The sequence below is a fragment of the Oncorhynchus mykiss genome, chromosome 11, assembly GCF_057628025.1.
Source record: "Oncorhynchus mykiss isolate SJ-2025 chromosome 11, ASM5762802v1, whole genome shotgun sequence".
In the NCBI taxonomy this organism is placed as follows: domain Eukaryota; kingdom Metazoa; phylum Chordata; class Actinopteri; order Salmoniformes; family Salmonidae; genus Oncorhynchus; species Oncorhynchus mykiss.
In genome coordinates, this window is record NC_143032.1 from 170,981 (window position 1) to 195,840 (window position 24,860).

At 42.4% G+C, this 24,860-nt stretch overlaps 1 protein-coding gene across 5 annotated transcripts in view; it reads left to right on the plus strand.

The window, feature by feature from the left end:
• Positions 1-23,965, plus strand: part of nktr (natural killer cell triggering receptor) — an 87,198-nt gene extending 63,233 nt beyond the window's left edge. For all 5 annotated transcript variants that reach the window (XM_036934656.2, XM_090189200.1, XM_090189199.1 and 2 more), the window contains 6 exons: positions 995-1,082; positions 4,370-4,521; positions 9,209-12,100; positions 12,438-12,581; positions 14,427-14,519; positions 21,173-23,965. In XM_036934656.2, the coding sequence (XP_036790551.2) occupies positions 995-1,082; positions 4,370-4,521; positions 9,209-12,100; positions 12,438-12,581; positions 14,427-14,519; positions 21,173-21,236 (3,433 nt within the window). In that variant the 3' untranslated portion in view covers positions 21,237-23,965. The remainder of the gene's footprint in view (positions 1-994; positions 1,083-4,369; positions 4,522-9,208; positions 12,101-12,437; positions 12,582-14,426; positions 14,520-21,172) is intronic.
• The last annotated feature ends 895 nt before the right edge of the window (positions 23,966-24,860 follow it).

Here is a 24,860-nt window from a genome sequence, read left to right on the forward strand (position 1 = left end):
AGAAATTCTCATAATAAATGTTGATGAAAATACAAGTGTTATGCATGGAACTTTAGATACACTTCTCCTTAATGCAACCGCTATGTCAGATTTCAAAAAAGCTTTACGGAAAAAGCAAACCATGCAATAATCTGAGTACGGCGCTCAGAGACCCAACGAGCCAAACAGATCCAGCGCATATTGTGCAGTCAACAGAAATAACATTATAAATATTCCCTTACCTTTGATGATCTTCATCAGAATGCACTCCCAGGAATCCCAGTTCCACAATAAATGTTTGATTTGTTCGATAATATCCATAATTTATGTGGATTCAAAGTTACGAAGCGCGTTCACTAGGAGCAGACAAAATGTCAAAGTTCCATTACAGTCCATAGAAACATGTCAAACGATGTATAGAATCAATCTTTAGGATGTTTTTAACATAAATCTTCAATAATGTTCCAACCGGAGAATTCCTTTGTCTGTAGAAAAGCAATGGAACGCGAGCTACCTCATCTGAACGAGCGTCACGAGCTTGTGGCACTCTGCCAGATCACTGACTCAAAGAGCCCTTATGAGCCCCTCCTTTACAGTAGAAGCCTCAAACAAGTTTCTAAAGACTGTTGACATCTAGTGGAAGCCCTAGGAAGTGCATCATGACCAATATCCCACAGTATCTTCAATAGGGAATGAGTTGAAAAACGACCAACCTCAGATTTCCCACTTCCTGGTTGGATTTTTTCTCAGGTTTTTGCCTGCCATATGAGTTCTGTTTTACTCACAGACATCATTCAAACATTTTTAGAAACTTCAGTGTGTTTTCTATCCAAATATACTAATAATGTGCATATATTTGCAACTGGGACTGAGTAGCAGGCAGTTTACTCTGGGCACCTTATTCATCCAAGCTACTCGATACTGCCCCCAGCCATTTAAGCCTCAAAATGACCTAAACTGAAAACCAAATGGCTTCCAGTTTGTTTGTCTATAATTGTGTTCATGTTATTTCCAGAACTAAGTCAGAGGTCTCCTCCCTTCCCAATGACCTGAAGCAGTCAGTCACCAAGTCTGGACGCAAGATCAAAGGCAGAGGGACAATGGTACATTATCCTATTATAACTACTACAATACTATACCAATGGTACATTATCCTATTATACCTATTAACATACTATACCAATGGTACATTATCCTATTATAACTACTACCATACTATACCAATGGTGCCCTATTATAACTACTACCATACTATACCAATGGTACATTATCCTATTATACCTATTACCATACTATACCAATGGTACATTATCCTATTATACCTATTACCATACTATACCAATGGTACATTATCCTATTATACCTATTACCATACTATACCAATGGTACATTATCCTATTATAACTACTACCATACTATACCAATGGTACCCTATTATAACTACTACCATACTATACCAATGGTACATTATCCTATTATAACTACTACCATACTATACCAATGGTACATTATCATATTATACCTAATACCGTACTATACCAATGGTACATAATATTATAACAACTACCATACTATAACAATGGTACATTATCCTAGTATAACTACTACCATACTATACCAATGGTACATTATCCTAGTATAACTACTACCATACTATGCCAATTGTACATAATATTATAACAACTACCATACTATAACAATGGTACATTATCCTAGTATAACTACTACCATACTATGCCAATGTAACATAATAGTATAACTACTACCATACTAGAACAATGGTACATTATCCTATTATAACTACCACTATATAATAACAATGGTACATTATCATATTATAACGACTATAATGATGCACCATTGGTACATAATATTACAACTATATCAATGGTACATAGCATTATAACTACTACCATACCAATGGTACATTTTCATATTATAACTACTACCATACTATACCAATGGTACATTATCCTACTATAACTACTACCATACTACACAAATGGTACATAGTATAACTACTACCATACCAATGGTACATGTAACTACTACCATACTACATATTATAACTACTGCCATACACATGGTACATATATAACGACGACCATACCAATGGTACATTGTCCTATTATAACTGCTACCATACTATAACAATGACACATTATCCTATTATAACTACCACGATATAATACCAATTGTACATTTTCCTATTACAACGACTACCATACTATAACAATGGTACATTATACTATTATAACTACTACCATACTACACCAGTGGTACATTATACTATTATAACTACTACCATACTACACCAATGGTACATGTATTCCAATGTTACATAATATTATAACTACTACCATACTATACCAATTGTACATTATCCTATCATAACTCCTACAATATGATACCAATGGTACATTATCCAATTAGAACTACTATGATATAATAATTGTATATTATCCTATTATAACTCCTACCATTTTATTTTATTTGACCTTTATTTAACTAGGCAGTTAGTTAAGTCAGTTAAGAACAAATTCTTATTTTCAATGACGGCCTAGGAACTGTGGGTTAACTGCCTGTTCAGGGGCAGAACGACAGATTTGTCAGCTCGGGGGTTTGAACTTGCAACCTTCCGGTTACTAGTCCAACGCTCTAACCACTAGGCTACCCTGCCACCCCATACAATACCAATGGTACATATTATAACTCCTACCATACGATACCAATGGTACATATTATAACTCCTACCATACGATACCAATGGTACATTATCCTATTATAACTCCTACCATACGATACCAATGGTACATTATCCTATTATAACTCCTACCATACGATACCAATGGTACATATTATAACTCCTACCATACGATACCAATGGTACATTATCCTATTATAACTCCTACCATACGATACCAATGGTACATTATCCTATTATAACTCCTACCATACGATACCAATGGTACATATTATAACTCCTACCATACGATACCAATGGTACATATTATAACTCCTACCATACAATACCAATGGTACATATTATAACTCCTACCATACGATACCAATGGTACATATTATAACTCCTACCATACGATACCAGTGGTACATTATCCTATTATACCTATTACCATACGATACCAATGGTACATTATCCTATTATAACTCCTACCATACGATACCAATGGTACATATTATAACTCCTACCATACGATACCAATGGTACATATTATAACTCCTACCATACGATACCAATGGTACATATTATAACTCCTACCATACGATACCAATGGTACATATTATGACTCCTACCATACAATACCAATGGTACATAGTATAACTCCTACCATACGATACCAATGGTACATAGTATAACTCCTGCCATACGATACCAATGGTACATATTATAACTCATACCATACGATACCAATGGTACATATTATAGCTCCTACCATACGATACCAATGGTACATATTATAACTCCTACCATACGATACCAATGGTACATATTATAACTCCTACCATACGATACCAATGGTACATATTATAACTCCTACCATACGATACCAATGGTATACATTCTCCAGTCTGAAGTCTCTCTAAAGCCCCTAGGCTACCCTGCCGCTACCATACGATACCAATGGTACATATTATAACTCCTACCATACGATACCAATGGTACATATTATAACTCCTACCATATGATACCAATGGTACATATTTTAACTCCTACCATACGATACCAATGGTACATATTATAACTCCTACCATACGATACCAATGGTACATATTATAACTCCTACCATACGATACCAATAGTATACATTCTCCAGTCTGAAGTCTCTCTAAAGCCCCTAGGCTACCCTGCCGCTACCATACGATACCAATGGTACATATTATAACTCCTACCATACGCTACCAATAGTATACATTCTCCAGTCTGAAGTCTCTCTAAAGCCCCTAGGCTACCCTGCCGCTACCATACGATACCAATGGTACATATTATAACTCCTACCATACGCTACCAATAGTATACATTCTCCAGTCTGAAGTCTCTCTAAAGCCCCAATGTGACTGAATCAGGACTCTGCACAAAGGCATAACCTGTTCAAAGGACATAAGATGAACGGTACAGAGACGACAAGATGTTGCTGAATGACCTGAGAGATCTTTTTTTAATGGAAGAGACGCAAACATCTTTCTGTCTGTGGTCTTTAATTCCCCACTAAAGCAACCAATCAATGTTGACTTCATGGAAATCAGGTAACCAGCCCTTTGGGAGCTCTGCGTAGAAACTGGACGAGACTATCAGGGGAGGAAGTGACGTGCAGAACACCAGTGTGCTGTAGGTCAGTCTGGTTAGTTTCCTGTTCTGTTCTCTCTGCAGAGGTACCACACCCCGACGTGCTCTAAGTCGCACTCGGCTTCGGAGGAGGAGGGACAAGGAAGCAGCGAAACCCCGCCCCACTGGAAGGAGGAAATGCAGAGAACCAAGACCTACCAGCCACCCAGCGTAGAGAGATGGAGCCGAGGAGACAAGTACACCACTGTTTAACTGTATACAATACATTGTGGAACTGCTTGGTAGGGCCGAAAGGTCCTTACCATTTAAGTGTCACAATACAATAGGAGACTCCCAGCTCCCCTAAAACCATGTGTTTAACACTTGTTTTGGTTTCTACATGATTCCATATGTGTGTCATAGTTTTGATGTCTTCACTATTATTCTACAATGTAGAAAATAGTAAAAAGGCAAACTCTTGAATGAGTAGGTGTGTCCAAACTTTTGACTGGTACTGTATATATAAATATATAATAGGGAAAGGGAAAGTGGGATACTACTATATGTAATACATAGTTACTATAACTACTATATATAATTCATAGCTACTATAACTACTATATATAATTCATAGCTACTATAACTACTATATATAATTCATAGTTACTATAACTACTATATATAATACCTAGCTACTATAACTACTATATATAATACCTTGCTACTATAACTACTATATATATAATACCTTGCTACTATAACTACTATATATAATACCTTGCTACTATAACTACTATAAATAATACCTTGCTACTATAACTACTATGTATATAATACCTTGCTACTATAACTACTATATATAATACCTTGCTACTATAACTACTATATATATAATACCTAGCTACTATAACTACTATATACAGTGGGGCAAAAAAGTATTTAGTCAGCCACCAATTGTGCAAGTTCTCCCACTTAAAAAGATGAGAGGCCTGTAATTTTCATCATAAGTACACTTCAACTATGACAGACAAAATGAGAAAAAAAAAACAGAATCGCATTGTAGGATTTTTTTATTAATTTATTTGCAAATTATGGTGGAAAATAAGTATTTGGTCAATAACAAAAGTTTATCTCAATACTTTGTTATATACCCTTTGTCGGCAATGACAGAGGTCAAACGTTTTCTGTAAGTCTTCACAAGGTTTTCACACACTGTTGCTGGTATTTTGGCCCATTCCTCCATGCAGATCTCCTCTAGAGCAGTGATGTTTTGGGGCTGTTGCTAGACAACACGGACTTTCAACTCCCTCCAAAGATTTTCTATGGGGTTGAGATCTGGAGACTGGCTAGGCCACTCCAGGACCTTGAAATGCTTCTTACGAAGCCACTCCTTCGTTGCCCGGGCAGTGTGTTTGGGATCATTGTCATGCTGAAAAACCCAGCCACGTTTCATCTTCAATGCCCTTGCTGATGGAAGGAGGTTTTCACTCAAAATCTCACGATACATGGCCCCATTCATTCTTTCCTTTATACGGATCAGTCGTCCTGGTTCCTTTGCAGAAAAACAGCCCCAAAGCATGATGTTTCCACTCCCATGCTTCACAGTAGGTATGGTGTTCTTTGGATGCAACTCAACATTCTTTGTCCTCCAAACACGACGAGTTGAGTTTTTACCAAAAAGTTATATTTTGGTTTCATCTGACCATATGACTCCCAATCTTCTTCTGGATCATCCAAATGCTCTCTAGCAAACTTCAGACGGGCCTGGACATATACTGACTTAAGCAGGGGGACACGTCTGGCACTGCAGGATTTGAGTCCTTGGCGGCGTAGTGTGTTACTGATGGTAGGCTTTGTTACTTTGGTCCCAGTTCTCTGCAGGTCATTCACTAGGTCCCCGTGTGGTTCTGGGATTTTTGCTCATCGTTCTTGTGATCATTTTGACCCCACGGGGTGAGATCTTGCGTGGAGCCCCAGATCGAGGGAGATTATCAGTGGTCTTGTATGTCTTCCATTTCCTAATAATTGCTCCCACAGTTGATTTCTTCAAACCAAGCTGCTTACCTATTGCAGATTCAGTCTTCCCAGCCTGGTGCAGGTCTACAATTGTGTTTCTGGTGTCCTTTGACAGCTCTTTGGTCTTCGCCATAGTGGAGTTTATACCTAGCTACTATAACTACTATATATAATTCATAGCTACTATAACTACTATGTATAATACATAGTTACTATAACTACTATATATAATTCACAGCTACTATAACTACTATATATAATACCTAGCTTTATCTTGGCCAGGTCGCAGTTGCAAATGAGAACTTGTTCGCAACTAGCCTACCTGGTTAAATAAAGTTAAAATTAAATTAAAATAATACCTAGCTACTATAACTACTATATAGAATACCTAGCTACTATAAATACTATATATAATACCTAGCTACTATAACTACTATATATAATACCTAGCTACTATAACTACTTAATATAATACCTTGCTACTATAACTACTATATATACAGTGCCTTGCGAAAGTATTCGGCCCCCTTGAACTTTGCGACCTTTTGCCACATTTCAGGCTTCAAACATAAAGATATAAAACTGTATTTTTTTTGTGAAGAATCAACAACAAGTGGGACACAATCATGAAGTGGAACGACATTTATTAAATATTTCAAACTTTTTTAACAAATCAAAAACTGAAAAATTGGGCGTGCAAAATTATTCAGCCCCCTTAAGTTAATACTTTGTAGCGCCACCTTTTGCTGCGATTACAGCTGTAAGTCGCTTGGGGTATGTCTCTATCAGTTTTGCACATCGAGAGACTGAAATGTTTTCCCATTCCTCCTTGCAAAACAGCTCGAGCTCAGTGAGGTTGGATGGAGAGCATTTGTGAACAGCAGTTTTCAGTTCTTTCCACAGATTCTCGATTGGATTCAGGTCTGGACTTTGACTTGGCCATTCTAACACCTGGATATGTTTATTTTTGAACCATTCCATTGTAGATTTTGCTTTATGTTTTGGATCATTGTCTTGTTGGAAGACAAATCTCCATCCCAGTCTCAGGTCTTTTGCAGACTCCATCAGGTTTTCTTCCAGGATGGTCCTGTATTTGGCTCCATCCATCTTCCCATCAATTTTAACCATCTTCCCTGTCCCTGCTGAAGAAAAGCAGGCCCAAACCATGTTGCTGCCACCACCATGTTTGACAGTGGGGATGGTGTGTTCATGGTGATGAGCTGTGTTGCTTTTACGCCAAACATAACGTTTTGCATTGTTGCCAAAAAGTTCAATTTTGGTTTCATCTGACCAGAGCACCTTCTTCCACATGTTTGATGTGTCTCCCAGGTGGCTTGTGGCAAACTTTAAACAACACTTTTTATCGATATCTTTAAGAAATGGCTTTCTTCTTGCCACTCTTCCATAAAGGCCAGATTTGTGCAATATACGACTGATTGTTGTCCTATGGACAGAGTCTCCCACCTCAGCTGTAGATCTCTGCAGTTCATCCAGAGTGATCATGGCCCTCTTGGCTGCATCTCTGATCAGTCTTCTCCTTGTATGAGCTGAAAGTTTAGAGGGACGGCCAGGTGTTGGTAGATTTGCAGTGGTCTGATACTCCTTCCATTTCAGTATTATCGCTTGCACAGTGCTCCTTGGGATGTTTAAAGCTTGGGAAATCTTTTTGTATCCAAATCCGGCTTTAAACTTCTTCACAACAGTATCTCGGACCTGCCTGGTGTGTTCCTTGTTCTTCATGATGCTCTCTGCGCTTTTAACGGACCTCTGAGACTATCACAGTGCAGGTGCATTTATACGGAGACTTGATTACACACAGGTGGATTGTATTTATCATCATTAGTCATTTAGGTCAACATTGGATCATTCAGAGATCCTCACTGAACTTCTGGAGAGAGTTTGCTGCACTGAAAGTAAAGGGGCTGAATAATTTTACGCGCCCAATTTTTCAGTTTTTGATTTGTTAAAAAAGTTTGAAATATCCAATAAATGTCGTTCCACTTCATGATTGTGTCCCACTTGTTGGTGATTCTTCACAAAAAATACAGTTTTAAATCTTTATGTTTGAAGCCTGAAATGTGGCAAAAGGTCGCAAAGTTCAAGGGGGCCGAATACTTTCGCAAGGCACTGTATATTATACCTAACTACTATATATAATACCTACAGTGAGGGGAAAAAAGTATTTGATCACCTGCTGAGTTTGTACGTTTGCCCACTGACAAAGAAATTATCAGTCTATTATTTTAATGGTAGGTATATTTGAACAGTGATAGACAGAATAACAACAAAAAAATCCAGGAAAACGCATGTCAAAAATGTTATAAATTGATTTGCATTTTAATGAGGGAAATAAGTATTTGACCCCTCTGCAAAACATGACTTAGTACTTGGTGGCAAAACCCTTGTTGGCAATCACAGAGGTCAGACGTTTCTGCTTTTCTGATGTATCAAATACTTATGTCATGCAATAAAATGCAAATTAATTACTTAAAAATCATACAATGTGATTTTCTGGATTTTTGTTTTAGATTCCATCTCTCACAGTTGAAGTGTACCTATGTTAAAAATTACAGACCTCTACATGCTTTGTAAGTAGGAAACACTGCCGATTTTGCAGGTTATCAAATACTTGTTCTCCCCACTGTGTGTATATATATATATATATGTATGTATAATACATAGGTACTATGACTACTATACATAATACCTAGCTACTATAACTACTTTATCTAAATAATACCTAGCTACTATAACTACTATATGTGTATATATATAATACATAGCTACTCTGTGTGACAACTTGAGCATTATCAATGCTAACCACTGATCCAGCTACATGTCGTAATGTTTGAAACCTGGAGGTCAGTTCGACTTATCTCTGAGGGTGGGATCTTGACTTAACAGATTGAATGACCGTTGTTCCTGCAGATGGGAGGGAGACCGCAGCAGGAGTGACTCCCCATGGTCCCAGTCCCCGGAGTGCTCCTCAGGCCACAGCACTGACCGCTCCAGCCAGCCCCGCCCACACAGGAAGGAGAAGAAGAAAGCCAAGCGCAAGAAGGCCAAGAGACGCAAACATGCCAAGAGACAAAAGAAGGAGTCCACCAAGAGCAAAGAGCCCAAACAGTCGCCCGTCCGAGAGGGTCAGGGGACAAATCCTGGTGATATTGAGAGAAGGTCCCTCTCAGTGTCCCGGACCCCTTCCGCCCACAGACGCTCCCTCAGAAAGCAGTGCTCCGGGTCGGGCAAGCGGCATCACTCCTCCCCTTCATCCAGAGACTCCAGTTCCTACACACCTAGCCGCTCCAGATCCAGGGGCAGGTCTGTGTCTTACTCCCAGTCCAGGAGTCTGTCTCACTCCAGAAGCAGGTCTCTATCTATGTCAAGGTCCACATCCAGGTCTCGATCCAGATCCCGGTACAGATCCAGGTCCAGGTCTTTGTCCCGGCTCAGGAGGAGAAAGGCAACCAGATCCTCCAAAAAATCCAAGATGGCTGACGTCAGCAGGCTAAAGCCAGACGCCTCAGCCGCAGGGACAGTGAAGGGTGTAGACACCAAAGCCACAGCCCTCCCTGCCACCCCAGCCCCTGAGAACGCCCCTGTCATACCCATGAGTGACAGCCCCCCTCCCTCACGCTGGAAGCCCGGCCAGAAACCATGGAAACCCTCCTACGTCCGAGTCCAGGAGGTCAAGACCAAGACGACCCCAGCCTGCCTGTCCCCCATAGGCCCCACAGCCCCCAGTACATCTGATAACCACCCAGATAACTCCCACCTGGAAAAGAGCCGTGGCTCTAAGAGCCACAGACACCAGAGACGATCACCCAGCGGCTCCTACAGGAGCAGGTCCTACAGCCGGTCTCACAGTCACTCCAGGAGTCACTCCCGGTCCAGGATACGGTCACCAGGTCCCTACTACAGCAGATCCTCCTCCTACAGCAGGTCAGACTCCTATGACTCTCACAGGAGAGGCCTAGACAAGACCTTAGACAAGACTATAGACAAGGGCTGGAAACAGTACTACAGCTCTCTGAAGCGGATCAAGAACCTGGATAAGTACCTCAAAGCGCCTGACTCCCAGATCAACATGTTTTCATCTGACTCTGAGGACGGAACAGCCAGCGAACACAGTCCTGGGCCCAGGCAGAATGGCTCCAAGGGACCAAAGCTCTTTGGCATCTTATCAGAAGACCGACGTCATCAGGAAACGGAAGCAAAAAGTCTGAAACCAAACCAAAAGTCCTTGGAGGAACCCAGCAGTAGGTCAGAGTGGGACAGTGACGGGGATAAACTAGGCAGAAAGACCAGCCTGGTGAACAACCAGAAGCCTGATGTTAGGTCAGCAGAGATTCCTGACCAGAGACTAGCAGCTCTCGCTGGGTGGGACTCTGAGAGCGACTCTGAGAAGGTGCTGCCCAAGATGGCCACCACCGAGCCCAAGGTCTTCCTGTCAGAGAAGGAGGAGGGCGAGGCCAGCTCCGAGTCAGAACATGAACACCATGTACGGTCACACAGCAAGATGAACAAAGCCCCTGGAACCTCTGTGTTGCTGCTTCCTGCACCTGTACATAATGCCACCCCATTGGAGGGGAGCCCTGAGAAGAGCCCCGAGGCAGAGAGACACAAGAGCAGGAAGAAGAACAAACGTAAACACAAACGCAAGAGGAGGAGCTCTGCCAAGTCTGGCTCCCACAGGTCAAAGGTCAAGTCAAAGCGGTCCAAGAGGAAACACCAGAAGCTGAAGGAGACATTCCACTGGCAGCCGCCAATGGAGTTTGGAGAGGATGAGGAGGAGGATGAGTCCCAGAAAGAGAAACGTCTGGAGCAAAAACATACTGCTGTAAAGGATAGTCCTCAGAGAGCTGTCAGGGGAAGACCTGGCAAATCCCCATGTCTGGAAAAGGAGGACAAGGAGAGAAGTCCTGCTTCACCCAACAGAAACAGTTCAGTACAGCCAATGCCTCACAGCGTGGAAGATGCAGCAGAGATTACCAAAGAACTGAAAGCTAAACCAATTGCCAACTCGAACCCAAAACACTCAAAACCTCAGGACCTCACTGCTAACCTGCCAAAGATGGATCAGCCAGAGATGGTAGACGATATGGAGATCTGCACCCCAGAACATGACCTCCCTGACCCCACTACCGAGCCACCAGGCCTTCCGGGCCAACAGGCACCAGATATCAGTCTGAAAACACTGTCTCCTCTGAGTCGCTCCTTAAAGAAGGGAGACGTGTTTCTCTCACCTGTTAAAGATCCACAGTGTACAGCATCTCTGCCAGCTGTGATGCTAGCTAGTGGGGAGCAGCAGGAAACTGCAGCAGGCAGAGCCGCTGGTCCTCCTGTCGACCCTAAATGGAAGCCTCTAAAGGGGATGGCTGCTCTGCAAGCCCTGAACCCAAACCCCTCCTCCCTGGCTCGTCTGCTCCCCACCAGACTCCCGGAGCACAGTGGGCCCCGGACCCAGCCCCAGGAAGGCATCAGGCCCCAGGGCAGCAGGACCCAGAGCCAAGGCGGGAGGACCCAGGGGGGAGTCAGCATCCAGATCAAGAGCCAGAGCCGGGTGCGTCCGGGGTCGCTGTTCGACGAGGTACGGAAGACGGCCAGACTGAACCAGAGGCCCAGGAACCAGGACAGCAGTTCCAGTGAGGAGAGGTCTCAGTCTGCAGCTGGAGCCGGGGGAGGGGCCACGGAGAAGGAGCAGGGAAGCAGGAGGTCCCGGTCGGGGTCTAGCCCCTCCCACAGGTCCAGGTCCAGAGGAAGATCCCCCTCCTCCAGCCGCTCCAGGAATAGATCGCGCTCCTCCAGCTACTCCTCCAGGTTTGCTGACTGGCTTACTTACTTACTTTACTGGCTTGCTTACTTACTGGCTGACTGGCTGGGGAGTTTACTGGCTGTCTGGCTTACTGACTGACTGGGCAGTTTACTGACTGACTGGTTTACTGGCCGGTTGGCTGACCGACTGACTGGTTGGGTGGCCAGCTGGCTGGCTGGTTGACTGACTGAAATTATTGATGTTATTTTGATATGTAGCCAGGTAATGTCTGGTTTGTGTAATATAAAGGTAATTTATGCAACATATCCATGTTTTATGATCTACAGGTCTGAAATGGACGTGACAGAAATAATCTGATTTAATCTGGAACTCTTCTCCTAGGAGTCGGAGCAGGAGCAGGAGGAGGTATCCCAGAGGGCGCTCCCAGTCCCGCAGCATCACCTACCGCAGCTACAACAGTCATAGTCGGACCTATAGTAGAAGTAATTCCAGAAGCCGTTCTTATGATCGACGCAGGAGATCCAGGTAGACTAGACGTGTTGACCAGCTAGACCTGTCCATCTATCCTCTTCAATGTAGACCATCTATACCTGTCCATCTGTCCTCCTCAATGTAGACCGTCTAGACCTGACCATCTGTCCTCCTCAGTCATGTCTCCATGTTTTCTCTACATGTGCATCATGTCAATCAACAAATATACATTTTTGGGGTTTGTGGGTAAACTCTAGTTACAGTACATTCGGAAAGAATTCAGCCACTTTGACTTTTTCCACATTTTGTTATATTCAGTCTTATTTTAAAATTGATTTAAATAGGTTTTCTTTTGTCATCAAGCTACACCCAATACCCCACAATGACAAAGCAACATTTGTAAAAAAATTTAACTGAAAAATCACATTTACATAAGTATTCAGACCCTTTACTCAGTACTTTGGTGAACCACTTTAGGCAGCGATTACAGCATTGAGTCTTCTTGGGTATGACGCTACAAGCTTGGCACATCTGTATTTGGAGATTCCCCCATTCTCCTCTGCAGATCCTCTCAAGCTCTGTCAGGTTGGATGAGGAATGTCGCTGCTCAGCTATTTTCAGGTCTCTCCAGACATGTTTGATTGGGTTCAAGTCCTGGCTCTGGCTGGGCCACTCAAGGACATTCAGAGACTTGTCCCGAAGCCACTCCTGCGTTGTCTTGGCTGTGTGCTTAGGGTTGTTGTCCTGTTGGAAGGTGAACCTTCGCCCCAGTCTGAGGTCCTGAGCGCTATGGAGGAGGTTTTCATCAAGGATCTCTCTACTTTGCTCCTTTCATCTTTCCCTTTATCCTGACTAGTCTCCTAGTCCCTGCCGCTGAAAGACATCCCCACAGCATGATGCTGCCACCACCATGCTTCTACGTAGTGATTGTGCCAGGTTTCTTCCAGACGTGATGCTTGGCATTCAAGCCAAAGTGTTCAATCTTGGTTTCATCAGACCAGAGAATCTTGTTTCTCATTGTCTGAGAGTCCTTTAGGTGCCTTTTGGCAAACTCCAAGCGGGCCGTCACGTGGCTTTTACTGAGGAGTGGCTTCCATCTGGCCACTCTACCATAAAGGCCTGATTGGTGGAGTGCTGCAGAGATGGTTGCCCTTCTAGAAGGTTCTCCCATCTCCACAGAGGAACTCTAGAGCTTTGCCAGTGACCATCGGGTTCTTGGTCACCTCCCTGACCAAGGCCATTCTCCTCTGATGACTCAGTTTGGCCGGGCAGACAGCCCAAGGAAGAGTGTTGGTGGTTCCAAACTTCTTCCATTTCAGAATGATGGAGGCCACTGTGTTCTCGGGGACCTTCCTGTGCTACAGAAACTTTTCGGTACCCTTCCCCAGATCTGTGCCTCAACGCAATCCTGTCTCTGAGCTCTACTGACAATTCCTTCGACCTCGGGGCTTGGTTCTTTCTCTGACATGCACAGTCATCTGTGGGACCTAATATAGACAGGTGTGTCCCTTTCCAAATCATGTCCAATTAATTTAATTTACCACAGGTGGACTCCAATTAAGATGTTGAAACATCTCAAGGATGATCAATGGAAACGGGATGCACCTGACTCAATTTCGAGTCTCATAGCAAAGGGTCTGAATACTTATGTAAAAATGTATTTCTGTTCATTTTTAATACATAGACATTTTTGTAAAACTATTTTTGCTTTCTCATTGTTGGGTATTGTGTGTCGATTGAGGGGAAATCAAATATTGAATCGATTTTAGAACAAGGCTGTAATGTAACAGTGTGGAGAAAGTCAAGGGTCCTAAATACTTTCTGAATGCAGTGTGTATTTGGATGAAGTCTGAATACTTTAATGGTTTAGTGAACAGTCCTTTGTCTATCTTAACACAGGTCTGACTCCTATGACACTTACTCCAGTCGGAGTCGTAGCCGCAGCTCCAGCAGGAGGCGTGGGAGAAGGAGTGATAGCTACAGGAGCTCCAGGTAAGAGGTCCCCCCCTCACACACACATCAGACAGGTATATTCTCAAACCCCTCACACACACATCAGACAGGTATATTCTCAAACCCCTCACACACACATCAGACAGGTACAGTGCCTTGTGAAAGTATTCGGCCCCCTTGAACTTTGCGACCTTTTGCCACATTTCAGGCTTCAAACATAAAGATATAAAACTGTATTTTTTTGTGAAGAATCAACAACAAGTGGGACACAATCATGAAGTGGAACGACATTTATTGGATATTTCAAACTTTTTTAACAAATCAAAAACTGAAAAATTGGGCGTGCAGAATTATTCAGCCCCCTTAAGTTAATACTTTGTAGCGCCACCTTTTGCTGCGATTACAGCTGTAAGTCGCTTGGGGTATGTCTCTATCAGTTTTGCACATCGAGAGACTGAAATTTTTTCCCATTCCTCCTTGCAAAACAGCTCGAGCTCAGTGAGGTTGGATGGAGAGCATTTGTGAACAGCAGTTTTCAGTTCTTTCCACAGATTCTCAATTGGATTCAGGTCTGGACTTTGACTTGGCCATTCTAACACCTGGATATGTTTAATTTTGAATCATTCCATTGTAGATTTTGCTTTATGTTTTGGATCATTGTCTTGTTGGAAGACAAATCTCCGTCCCAGTCTCAGGTCTTTTGCAGACTCCATCAGGTTTTCTTCCAGAATGGTCCTGTATTTGGCTCCATCCATCTTCCCATCAATTTTAACCATCTTCCCTGTCCCTGCTGAAGAAAAGCAGGCCCAAACCATGATGCTGCCACCACCATGTTTGACAGTGGGGATGGTGTGTTCAGGGTGATGAGCTGTGTTGCTTTTACGCCAAACATAACGTTTTGCATTGTTGCCAAAAAGGTCAATTTTGGTTTCATCTGACCAGAGCACCTTCTTCCACATGTTTGGTGTGTCTCCCAGGTGGCTTGTGGCAAACTTTAAACAACACTTTTTATGGATATCTTTAAGAAATGGCTTTCTTCTTGCCACTCTTCCATAAAGGCCAGATTTGTGCAATATACGACTGATTGTTGTCCTATGGACAGAGTCTCCCACCTCAGCTGTAGATCTCCGCAGTTCATCCAGAGTGATCATGGGCCTCTTGGCTGCATCTCTGATCAGTCTTCTCCTTGTATGAGCTGAAAGTTTAGAGGGACGGCCAGGTCTTGGTAGATTTGCAGTGGTCTGATACTCCTTCAATTTCAATATTATCGCTTGCACAGTGCTCCTTGGGATGTTTAAAGCTTGGGAAATCTTTTTGTATCCAAATCCGGCTTTAAACTTCTTCACAACAGTATCTCGGACCTGCCTGGTGTGTTCCTTGTTCTTCATGATGCTCTCTGCGCTTTTAACGGACCTCTGAGACTATCACAGTGCAGGTGCATTTATACGGAGACTTGATTACACACAGGTGGATTGTATTTATCATCATTAGTCATTTAGGTCAACATTGGATCATTCAGAGATCCTCACTGAACTTCTGGAGAGAGTTTGCTGCACTAAAAGTAAAGGGGCTGAATAATTTTGCACGCCCAATTTTTCAGTTTTTGATTTGTTAAAAAAGTTTGAAATATCCAATAAATGTCGTTCCACTTCATGATTGTGTCACACTTGTTGTTGATTCTTCACAAACAAATACAGCTTTATTTCTTTATGTTTGAAGCCTGAAATGTGGCAAAAGGTCGCAAAGTTCAAGGGGGCCGAATACTTTCGCAAGGCACTGTACCTGTCGGGGGGTTGAGAATTTTCCTGTCAGGTGGGGGGGAGGGGTTGAGAATATACCTGTCAGGAGTGGGGGGTTGAGAATATACCTGTCAGGAGGGGGGGTTGAGAATATACCTGTCAGGAGGGGGGGTTGAGAATATACCTGTCAGGTGGGGGGGTTGAGAATATACCTGTCGGGGGGTGGGGGGGTTGAGAATATACCTGTCAGGAGGGGGGGGTTGAGAATATACCTGTCAGGAGGGGGGGTTGAGAATATACCTGTCAGGAGGGGGGGGGTTGAGAATATACCTGTCGGGGGGTGGGGGGCTTGAGAATATACCTGTCAGGAGGGGGGGTTGAGAATATACCTGTCAGGCGGGGGGGGGTTGAGAATATACCTGTCAGGTGGGGGGGGGGGTGAGAATATACATGTCAAGTGGGGGGTAGAGAATATACATGTTGGGGGGTAGAGAATATACATGTTGGGGGGGGTTGAGAATAATCATGTCGGGGGGTTGAGAATATACCTGTCGGGGGGTGGGGGGCTTGAGAATATACCTGTCGGGGGGTGGGGGGCTTGAGAATATACATGTCAATTTAGGGGTTGAGAATATTCATGTCGGGGGGTTGAGAATATACCTGTCAGGTGGGGGGTTGAGAATATATCTGTCAGGTGGGGGGTTGAGAATATATCTGTCAGGCGGGGGGTTGAGAATATATCTGTCAGGCGGGGGGTTGAGAATATACCTGTCGGGGGGTGGGGGGCTTGAGAATATACCTGTCGGGGGGTGGGGGGCTTGAGAATATACCTGTCGGGGGGTGGGGGGCTTGAGAATATACCTGTCGGGGGGTGGGGGGCTTGAGAATATACCTGTGGGGGGGTTGAGAATTTACCTGTCAGGTGGGGAGGAGGGGGGTGAGAATATACCTGTCAGGTGGGGAGGGGGGTGAGAATATACCTGTCAGGTGTGGAGGAGGGGGGTGAGAATATACCTGTCAGGTGGGGAGGAGGGGGGTGTGAATATACCTGTCAGGTGAGGAGGAGGGGGGTGAGAATATACATGTCAAGTGGGGGGTTTAGAATAATCATGTTGGGGGGTTGAGAATAATCATGTTGGGGGGTTGAGACTATACCTGTCAGGCGGGGAGGAGGGGTTGAGAATATACCTGTCAGGTGGGGGGGATGAAAATATAGAGTTGAAGTCGGAAGTTTACATACACCTTAGTTCAAATGTATTTGGCCGAGTTTTTCACAATTTCTGACATTTAATCCTAGTAAAAATTCCCTGTCTTAGGTCAGTTAGGATCACCACTTTATTTTAAGAATGTGAAATGTCAGAATAATAGTAGAGAGAATGATTTATTTCATCTTTTAGTTCTTTCATCACATTCCCAGTGGGTCAGAAGTTTACATACAATCAATTAGTATTTGGTAGCATTGCCTTTAAATTGTTTAACTTGGGTCAAGCGTTTCAGGTAGCCTTCTACAAGCTTCCCACAATAAGTTGGGCCCATTCCTCCTGACAGAGCTGGTGTAACTGAGTCAGGATTGTAGGCCTCCCTGCTTGTACACGCAAGGAGTTGTGCCCACAATTTTTCTATAGGTTTGAGGTCAGGGCTTTGTCATGGCCACTCCAATACCTTGACTTTGTTGTCCTTAAGCCATTTTGTCACAACTTTGGAAGTATGCTTGGGGTCATTGTCCATTTGGAAGACCCATTTCTGACCAAGCTTTAACTTCCTGACTGATGTCTTGAGAAGTTGCTTCAATATATCCACATACATTTTCCAGCCTCATGATGCCATCTATTTTGTGAAGTGCACCAGTCCCTCCTGCAGCAAAGCACCCCCACAACATGATGCTGCCACCGCCGTGCTTCACGGTTGGGATGGTGTTCTTCGGCTTGCAAGCATCCCCCTTTTTCCTCTAAACCTAACAATGGTCATTATGGCCAAACAGTTCTATTTTTGTTTCATCAGACCAGAGGACATTTCTCCAAAAAGTACAATCTTTTTGCACCAAAGTACGTTCATCTCTAGGAGACAGAACGCGTCTCCCTCCTGAGCGGTATGATGGCTGCGTGGTCCCATGGTGTTTATACTTGTGTATTATTCGTACAGATGAACGTTGTACCTTCAGGCGTTTGTAAATTGCTCCCAAGGATGAACAAGACTTGTGGAGGTCTTCAATGCTGATTTATTTTGATTTTCCCATGATGTCAAGCAGAGGTTCTGAGTTTGAAGGCATGCCTTGAAATACATCAACAGGTATACCTCCAATTGACCAAATGATGTAAATTAGCCTATCAGAAGCTTCTAAAGCCATGACATTATTTTCTGGAATTTTCCAAGCTGTTTAAAGGCACAGTCAACTTAAGTGTATGTAAACTTCTGACCCACTGGAATTGTGAAACAGTGAATTATAAGTGAAGTAATCTGTCTGTAAACAATTGTTGATAAAATGACTTGTGTCATGAACAAATTAGATGTCCTAACCGGCTTGCCAAAACTATAGTTTGTTAACAAGAAATTTGTTGAGTGGTTGAAAAACGAGTTTTAATGACTCCAACCTAACTGCATATAAACTTCTGACTTCAACTGTACCTGTCAGGGGGGGTCTGAGAAAATACCTGTCTGATGTGTGTGTGGTGGGGGGGGGGGGGGGGGGTTGAGAATATACATGTCTGATGTGTGTGTGTGTGTGAGGGGGGTTGAGAATATACCTGTCTGATGTGTGTGTGTGGGGGGGGGGTTGAGAATATACCTGTCTGATGTGTGTGTGTGTGTGTGGGGGGTTGAGAATATACCTGTCTGATGTGTGTGTGTGTGGGGGGGGGGGGGGGGGTTGAGAATATACATGTCTGATGTGTGTGTGAGGGGTTTTAGAATATACATGTCTGATGTGTGTGTGAGGGGTTTTAGAATATACAGTGCCTTGCGAAAGTATTCGGCCCCCTTGAACTTTGCAACCTTTTGCCACATTTCAGGCTTCAAACATAAAGATATAAAACTGTATTTTTTTGTGAAGAATCAACAACAAGTGGGACACAATCATGAAGTGGAACGGCATTTATTGGATATTTCAAACTTTTTTAACAAATCAAAAACTGAACAATTGGGCGTGCAAAATTATTCAGCCCCTTTACTTTCAGTACGGTAAACTCTCTTCAGAAGTTCAGTGAGGATCTCTGAATGATCCAATGTTGACCTAAATGACTAATGATGATAAATACAATCCACCTGTGTGTAATCAAGTCTCAGTATAAATGCACCTGCACTGTGATAGTCTCAGAGGTCCGTCAAAAGCGCAGAGAGCATCATGAAGAACAAGGAACACACCAGGCAGGTCCGAGATAAAGTTTAAAGCCGGATTTGGATACAAAAAGATTTCCCAAGCTTTAAACATCCCAAGGAGCACTGTGCAAGCGATAATATTGAAATTGAAGGAGTATCAGACCACTGCAAATCTACCAAGACCTGGCAGTCCCTCTAAACTTTCAGCTCATACAAGGAGAAGACTGATCAGAGATGCAGCCAAGAGGCCCATGATCACTCTGGATGAACTGCAGAGATCTACAGCTGAGGTGGGAGACTCTGTCCATAGGACAACAATCAGTCGTATATTGCACAAATCTGGCCTTATGGAAGAGTGGCAAGAAGAAAGCCATTTCTTAAAGATATCCATAAAAAGTGTTGTTTAAAGTTTGCCACAAGCCACCTGGGAGACACACCAAACATGTGGAAGAAGGTGCTCTGGTCAGATGAAACCAAAATTGAACTTTTTGGCAACAATGCAAAACGTTATGTTTGGCGCAAAAGCAACACAGCTGAACACACCATCCCCACTGTCAAACATGGTGGTGGCAGCATCATGGTTTGGGCCTGCTTTTCTTCAGCAGGGACAGGGAAGATGGTTAAAATTGATGGGAAGATGGATGGAGCCAAATACAGGACCATTCTGGAAGAAAACCTGATGGAGTCTGCAAAAGACCTGAGACTGGGACGGAGATTTGTCTTCCAACAAGACAATGATCCAAAACATAAAGCAAAATCTACAATGGAATGGTTCAAAAATAAACATATCCAGGTGTTAGAATGGCCAAGTCAAAGTCCAGACCTGAATCCAATCGAGAATCTGTGGAAAGAACTGAAAACTGCTGTTCACAAATGCTCTCCATCCAACCTCACTGAGCTCGAGCTGTTTTGCAAGGAGGAATGGGAAAAAATTTCAGTCTCTCGATGTGCAAAACTGATAGAGACATACCCCAAGCGACTTACAGCTGTAATCGCAGCAAAAGGTGGCGCTACAAAGTATTAACTTAAGGGGGCTGAATAATTTTGCACGCCCAATTTTTCTGTTTATGATTTGTTAAAAAAAGTTTGAAATATCCAATAAATGTCGTTCCACTTCATGATTGTGTCCCACTTGTTGTTGATTCTTCACAAAAAAATACAGTTTTATATCTTTATGTTTGAAGCCTGAAATGTGGCAAAAGGTCGCAAAGTTCAAGGGGGCCGAATACTTTCGCAAGGCACTGTATATTCTCAAGCCCCCCACCCCCCGACAGGTATATTCTCAACCCCCCCACCTAACAGGTATATTCTCATTCCTCCACCTGACATGTATATTCTCAACCCCCCCTCCTGACAGGTGTATTCTCAACCCCCCCTCCTGACAGGTATATTCTCAGCCCTCCACCTGACATGTATATTCTCAACCCCCCCACCTGACAGGAAAATTCTCAACCCCCCGACAGGTATATTCTCAACCCCCCACAGGTTAATTCTCTGTTCTCTTCTCCTCTTGCTAAAGTTACTCCACTATTTTAAAAACATTTTTAAGAGTCTAACCATCCACTTAACGAGACTAAAGTGAAATATTTATTTATATTTTCACTGTTTTCCCCCATTCATGTGTCTGTCCCTCTGCAGGTCTTACCACTCCTCTAGTCGCAGCTCCTCCCGACACTGGAGTCACAGTGGAAGATACAGTTGAGCTGGATCATGTCTGTTACCGTCTCTGTCCTGATGATTCATGAGTCTGTTTCTGTCCTGATGATTCATGAGTCTGTTTCTGTCCTGATGATTCATGAGTCTGTTTCTGTCCTGATGATTCATGAGTCTGTTTCTGTCCTGATGATTCATGAGTCTGTTTCTGTCCTGATGCTTCATGAGTCTGTTTCTGTCCAGATGCTTCATATGGGTTGATCTGGTTCATGATTCTGTCTCTGTCCTAGTGATTCATGTGGGTTGCTCTGGTTCAGGAGTCAGTTTCTGTCCTGGTGATTCCTGTGGGTCTATACAGCTATCATGCCTACTCCCTGTCACTCAGTGTAATACCGAACTGGACAAGAGTACAAACAGATCTGGGACCAGGCATGCCTCCTTTTGTTCTCTCATCTTCTATTGGGAACTTATTTGGTTACTTCTTATATAGAGGGAAAAGTAATGACCTGTATGTCATTTGTGTGGCTATCAGAAAGCACCCCTTGACTTATTCCACATTTTGTTAGAACCTGAATTCAAAATTGATTAATTATCTATTTTCTCTCACACATCTGCACACAAAACCCTCTAATGACAAAGTGAAAACATGTTTTTAGACATTCTTGCTAATTAATTGAAAGTTAAATAGAGAAATATCTCCTTTATGTAAGTATTGACATTTTTTTTTTTTTTTTTAAACCTTTATTTAACTAGGCAAGTCAGTTAAGAACAAATTCTTATTTACAATGATGGGTTTGAACTTGCAACCTTCCGGTTACTTGTCCAACGCTCTAACCACTAGGCTACCCTGCCGCCCCTGCCTGGCAGAGATTACAGCTGTGAGTGTTTCTGGGTAAGTCTCTAAGAGATTTGCACACCAGGATTGTACAACATTTGCACATTATTCTTTCAAAATTTCTTCAAGCTCTGTCAAATTGGTTGTTGATAATTTTCAAGTCTTGCCATACATAATTAAGCCACTCCGGAACATTCAATGTCTTCTTGGTAAGTAACTGTAGTGTATATTTGGCCTTATGTTTTAGGTTATTGTCCTGATGAAAGGTGAATTAATCTCTGTTGGAAAGCAGACTGAACCAGATTTTCCTCTTGGATTTTACCTGTGCTTAGCTCTATTGCATTTCTATTTATCCTGAAAAACTCCTAGTTCTTACAGATGCCACATTTTTGACAGTTTTACTTTAGTGCCTTATTGCAAACAGGATGCATGTTTTGGAATATTTTTTATTCTGTACAGACATTCTTTTCACTCTGTCATTTAGGTTAGTATTGTAGAGTAGCTACAAGGTTGTTGATCCATCCTCAGTTTTCTCCTATCACAGCCATTAAACTCCTTTAACTGTTTTAAAGTCACCATTGGCCTCATTGTGAAATCCCTGAGCGCTTTCCTTCCTCTCCGGCAACTGAGGTAGGAAGGACGCCTGTATCTTTGTAGTGACTGGGTGTATTGATACACCATCCAAAGTGTAATTAATAACTTCACCATGCTCAAAGGGATATTCAATGTCTGCTTTTTTTTATCGATCTACCAATAGGTGCCCTTCTTTGCGAGGCATTGGAAAACCTCCCTGGTCTTTGTGTTTGAATCTGTGTTTGAAATTCACTGCTCTACCGAGGGACCTTATAGATAATTGTGTGTGTGGGGTACAGAGATGAGGAAGTCATTCAAAAATCATGTTACACACAGTGAGTCAATGCAACTTATGTGACTTGTTCAGCACATTTTTACTCCTGAACTTATTTAGGCTTGCCATAACAAAGGGATTGAATACTTATTGACTGAAGACATTTAAGATATTCATTTTTTATTAATTTGTAAAATAAAAATACATAATTCCACTTTGACATTATGGGATATTGTGTGTAGGCCAGTGACACAACATCTAAATGTAATCTATTTTAAATTCTGGATGTAACACAACAAAATGTGTAATAAGTCAAGGTTGTGAATACTTTCTGAAGGCACTGTATATTTGTTTATTCCTAACAGACAGTTTTAATTTGTTTTTTTAATTCATTTTATTTAGTATTGATTTTATACACTGAAATAACTGAATGTACATCAAGCAAGAAACTGATCCAATGTTGAGTTTATGATAGACAAGTTCTGTTTTTGTTTGAGAATTATCAATGGGTTAAAAATGTATTTGATAGTTTGCATTTAAACGGTGGTCACCGCACATCATGTGGGTAAAGGAAGAAAAGCCTTAAGCTACTTGGACAGGGTGAGACAGATGGCAGGACAGGGGCCCTATGGTTAGTTAATAGTGGTTAGCAGGAGGTGTTTATTTTGTATTTTGCTTGTCATAAAAGTACAATTGTTTGTTCTAGATTGCAGGAAAAGGCAGTTTGATGTTCAAAAACGAATCCGCCCGGCCGTATTCAGCAGCGCCACAAAAAAATCCTGGGTTAGTAGTGGTTGGTACTGGATCATTCTCATTAGTATATACCGCAGCACACTATACCAACGTTTTGCAAAGGAAATTCGTTTCTCATCGGTCAAGTTCAGGTCAGGCTTTCTTCCATTTTTGACCCAGTTAAGTGATTACAGAAGACAAATGCTTGTTTAGTTTTTCACTGAATATTTTCATTGTTCTAACAGTTATTTTGCCTCAATAGTTTCATGAATGTACAACATGTGTTGACGAGATGTCTGTATCCTGCGGTCATTGAAAAGGCTGCATTCAAACATTAAAACTCAAGTAAGGCTTTTGCATCTTCTAATTTGTTCGGTGTTGATTTTCTAGTATGGACAATGTTCTATGGTCAGAGGCAACGGACTGACACCCACTGCTAATTACCGTTGTTCAGCACAGTGCCAATTACAGGTTGACTCACTATGGTCTACTAAAGAACAGGATCACTCACTATGTCTACTATAGAACAGGTTCACTCACTATGGTCTACTATAGAACAGGTTCACTCACTATGATCTATTATAGAACAGGATCACTCACTATGTCTACTATAGAACAGGTTCACTCACTATGTCTACTATAGAACAGGATCACTCACTGTCTACTATAGAACAGGTTCACTCACGGTCTACTATAGAACAGGTTCACTCACTATGGTCTACTATAGAACAGGTTCACTCACTATGTCTACTATAGAACAGGATCACTCACTGTCTACTGTAGAACAGGTTCACTCACTATGGTCTATTATAGAACAGGATCACTCACCATGTCTACTATAGAACAGGTTCACTCACTATGGTCTACTATAGAACAGGTTCACTCACTTTGTCTACTATAGAACAGGTTCACTCACTATGTCTACTATAGAACAGGATCACTCACTGTCTACTATAGAACAGGATCACTCACTGTCTACTATAGAACAGGTTCACTCACGGTCTACTATAGAACAGGTTCACTCACTATGGTCTACTATAGAACAGGTTCACTCACTATGATCTATTATAGAACAGGATCACTCACTATGTCTACTATAGAACAGGTTCACTCACTATGGTCTACTATAGAACAGGATCACTCACCATGTCTACTATAGAACAGGTTCACTCACTATGGTCTACTATAGAACAGGATCACTCACTTTGTCTACTATAGAACAGGTTCACTCACTATGTCTACTATAGAACAGGATCACT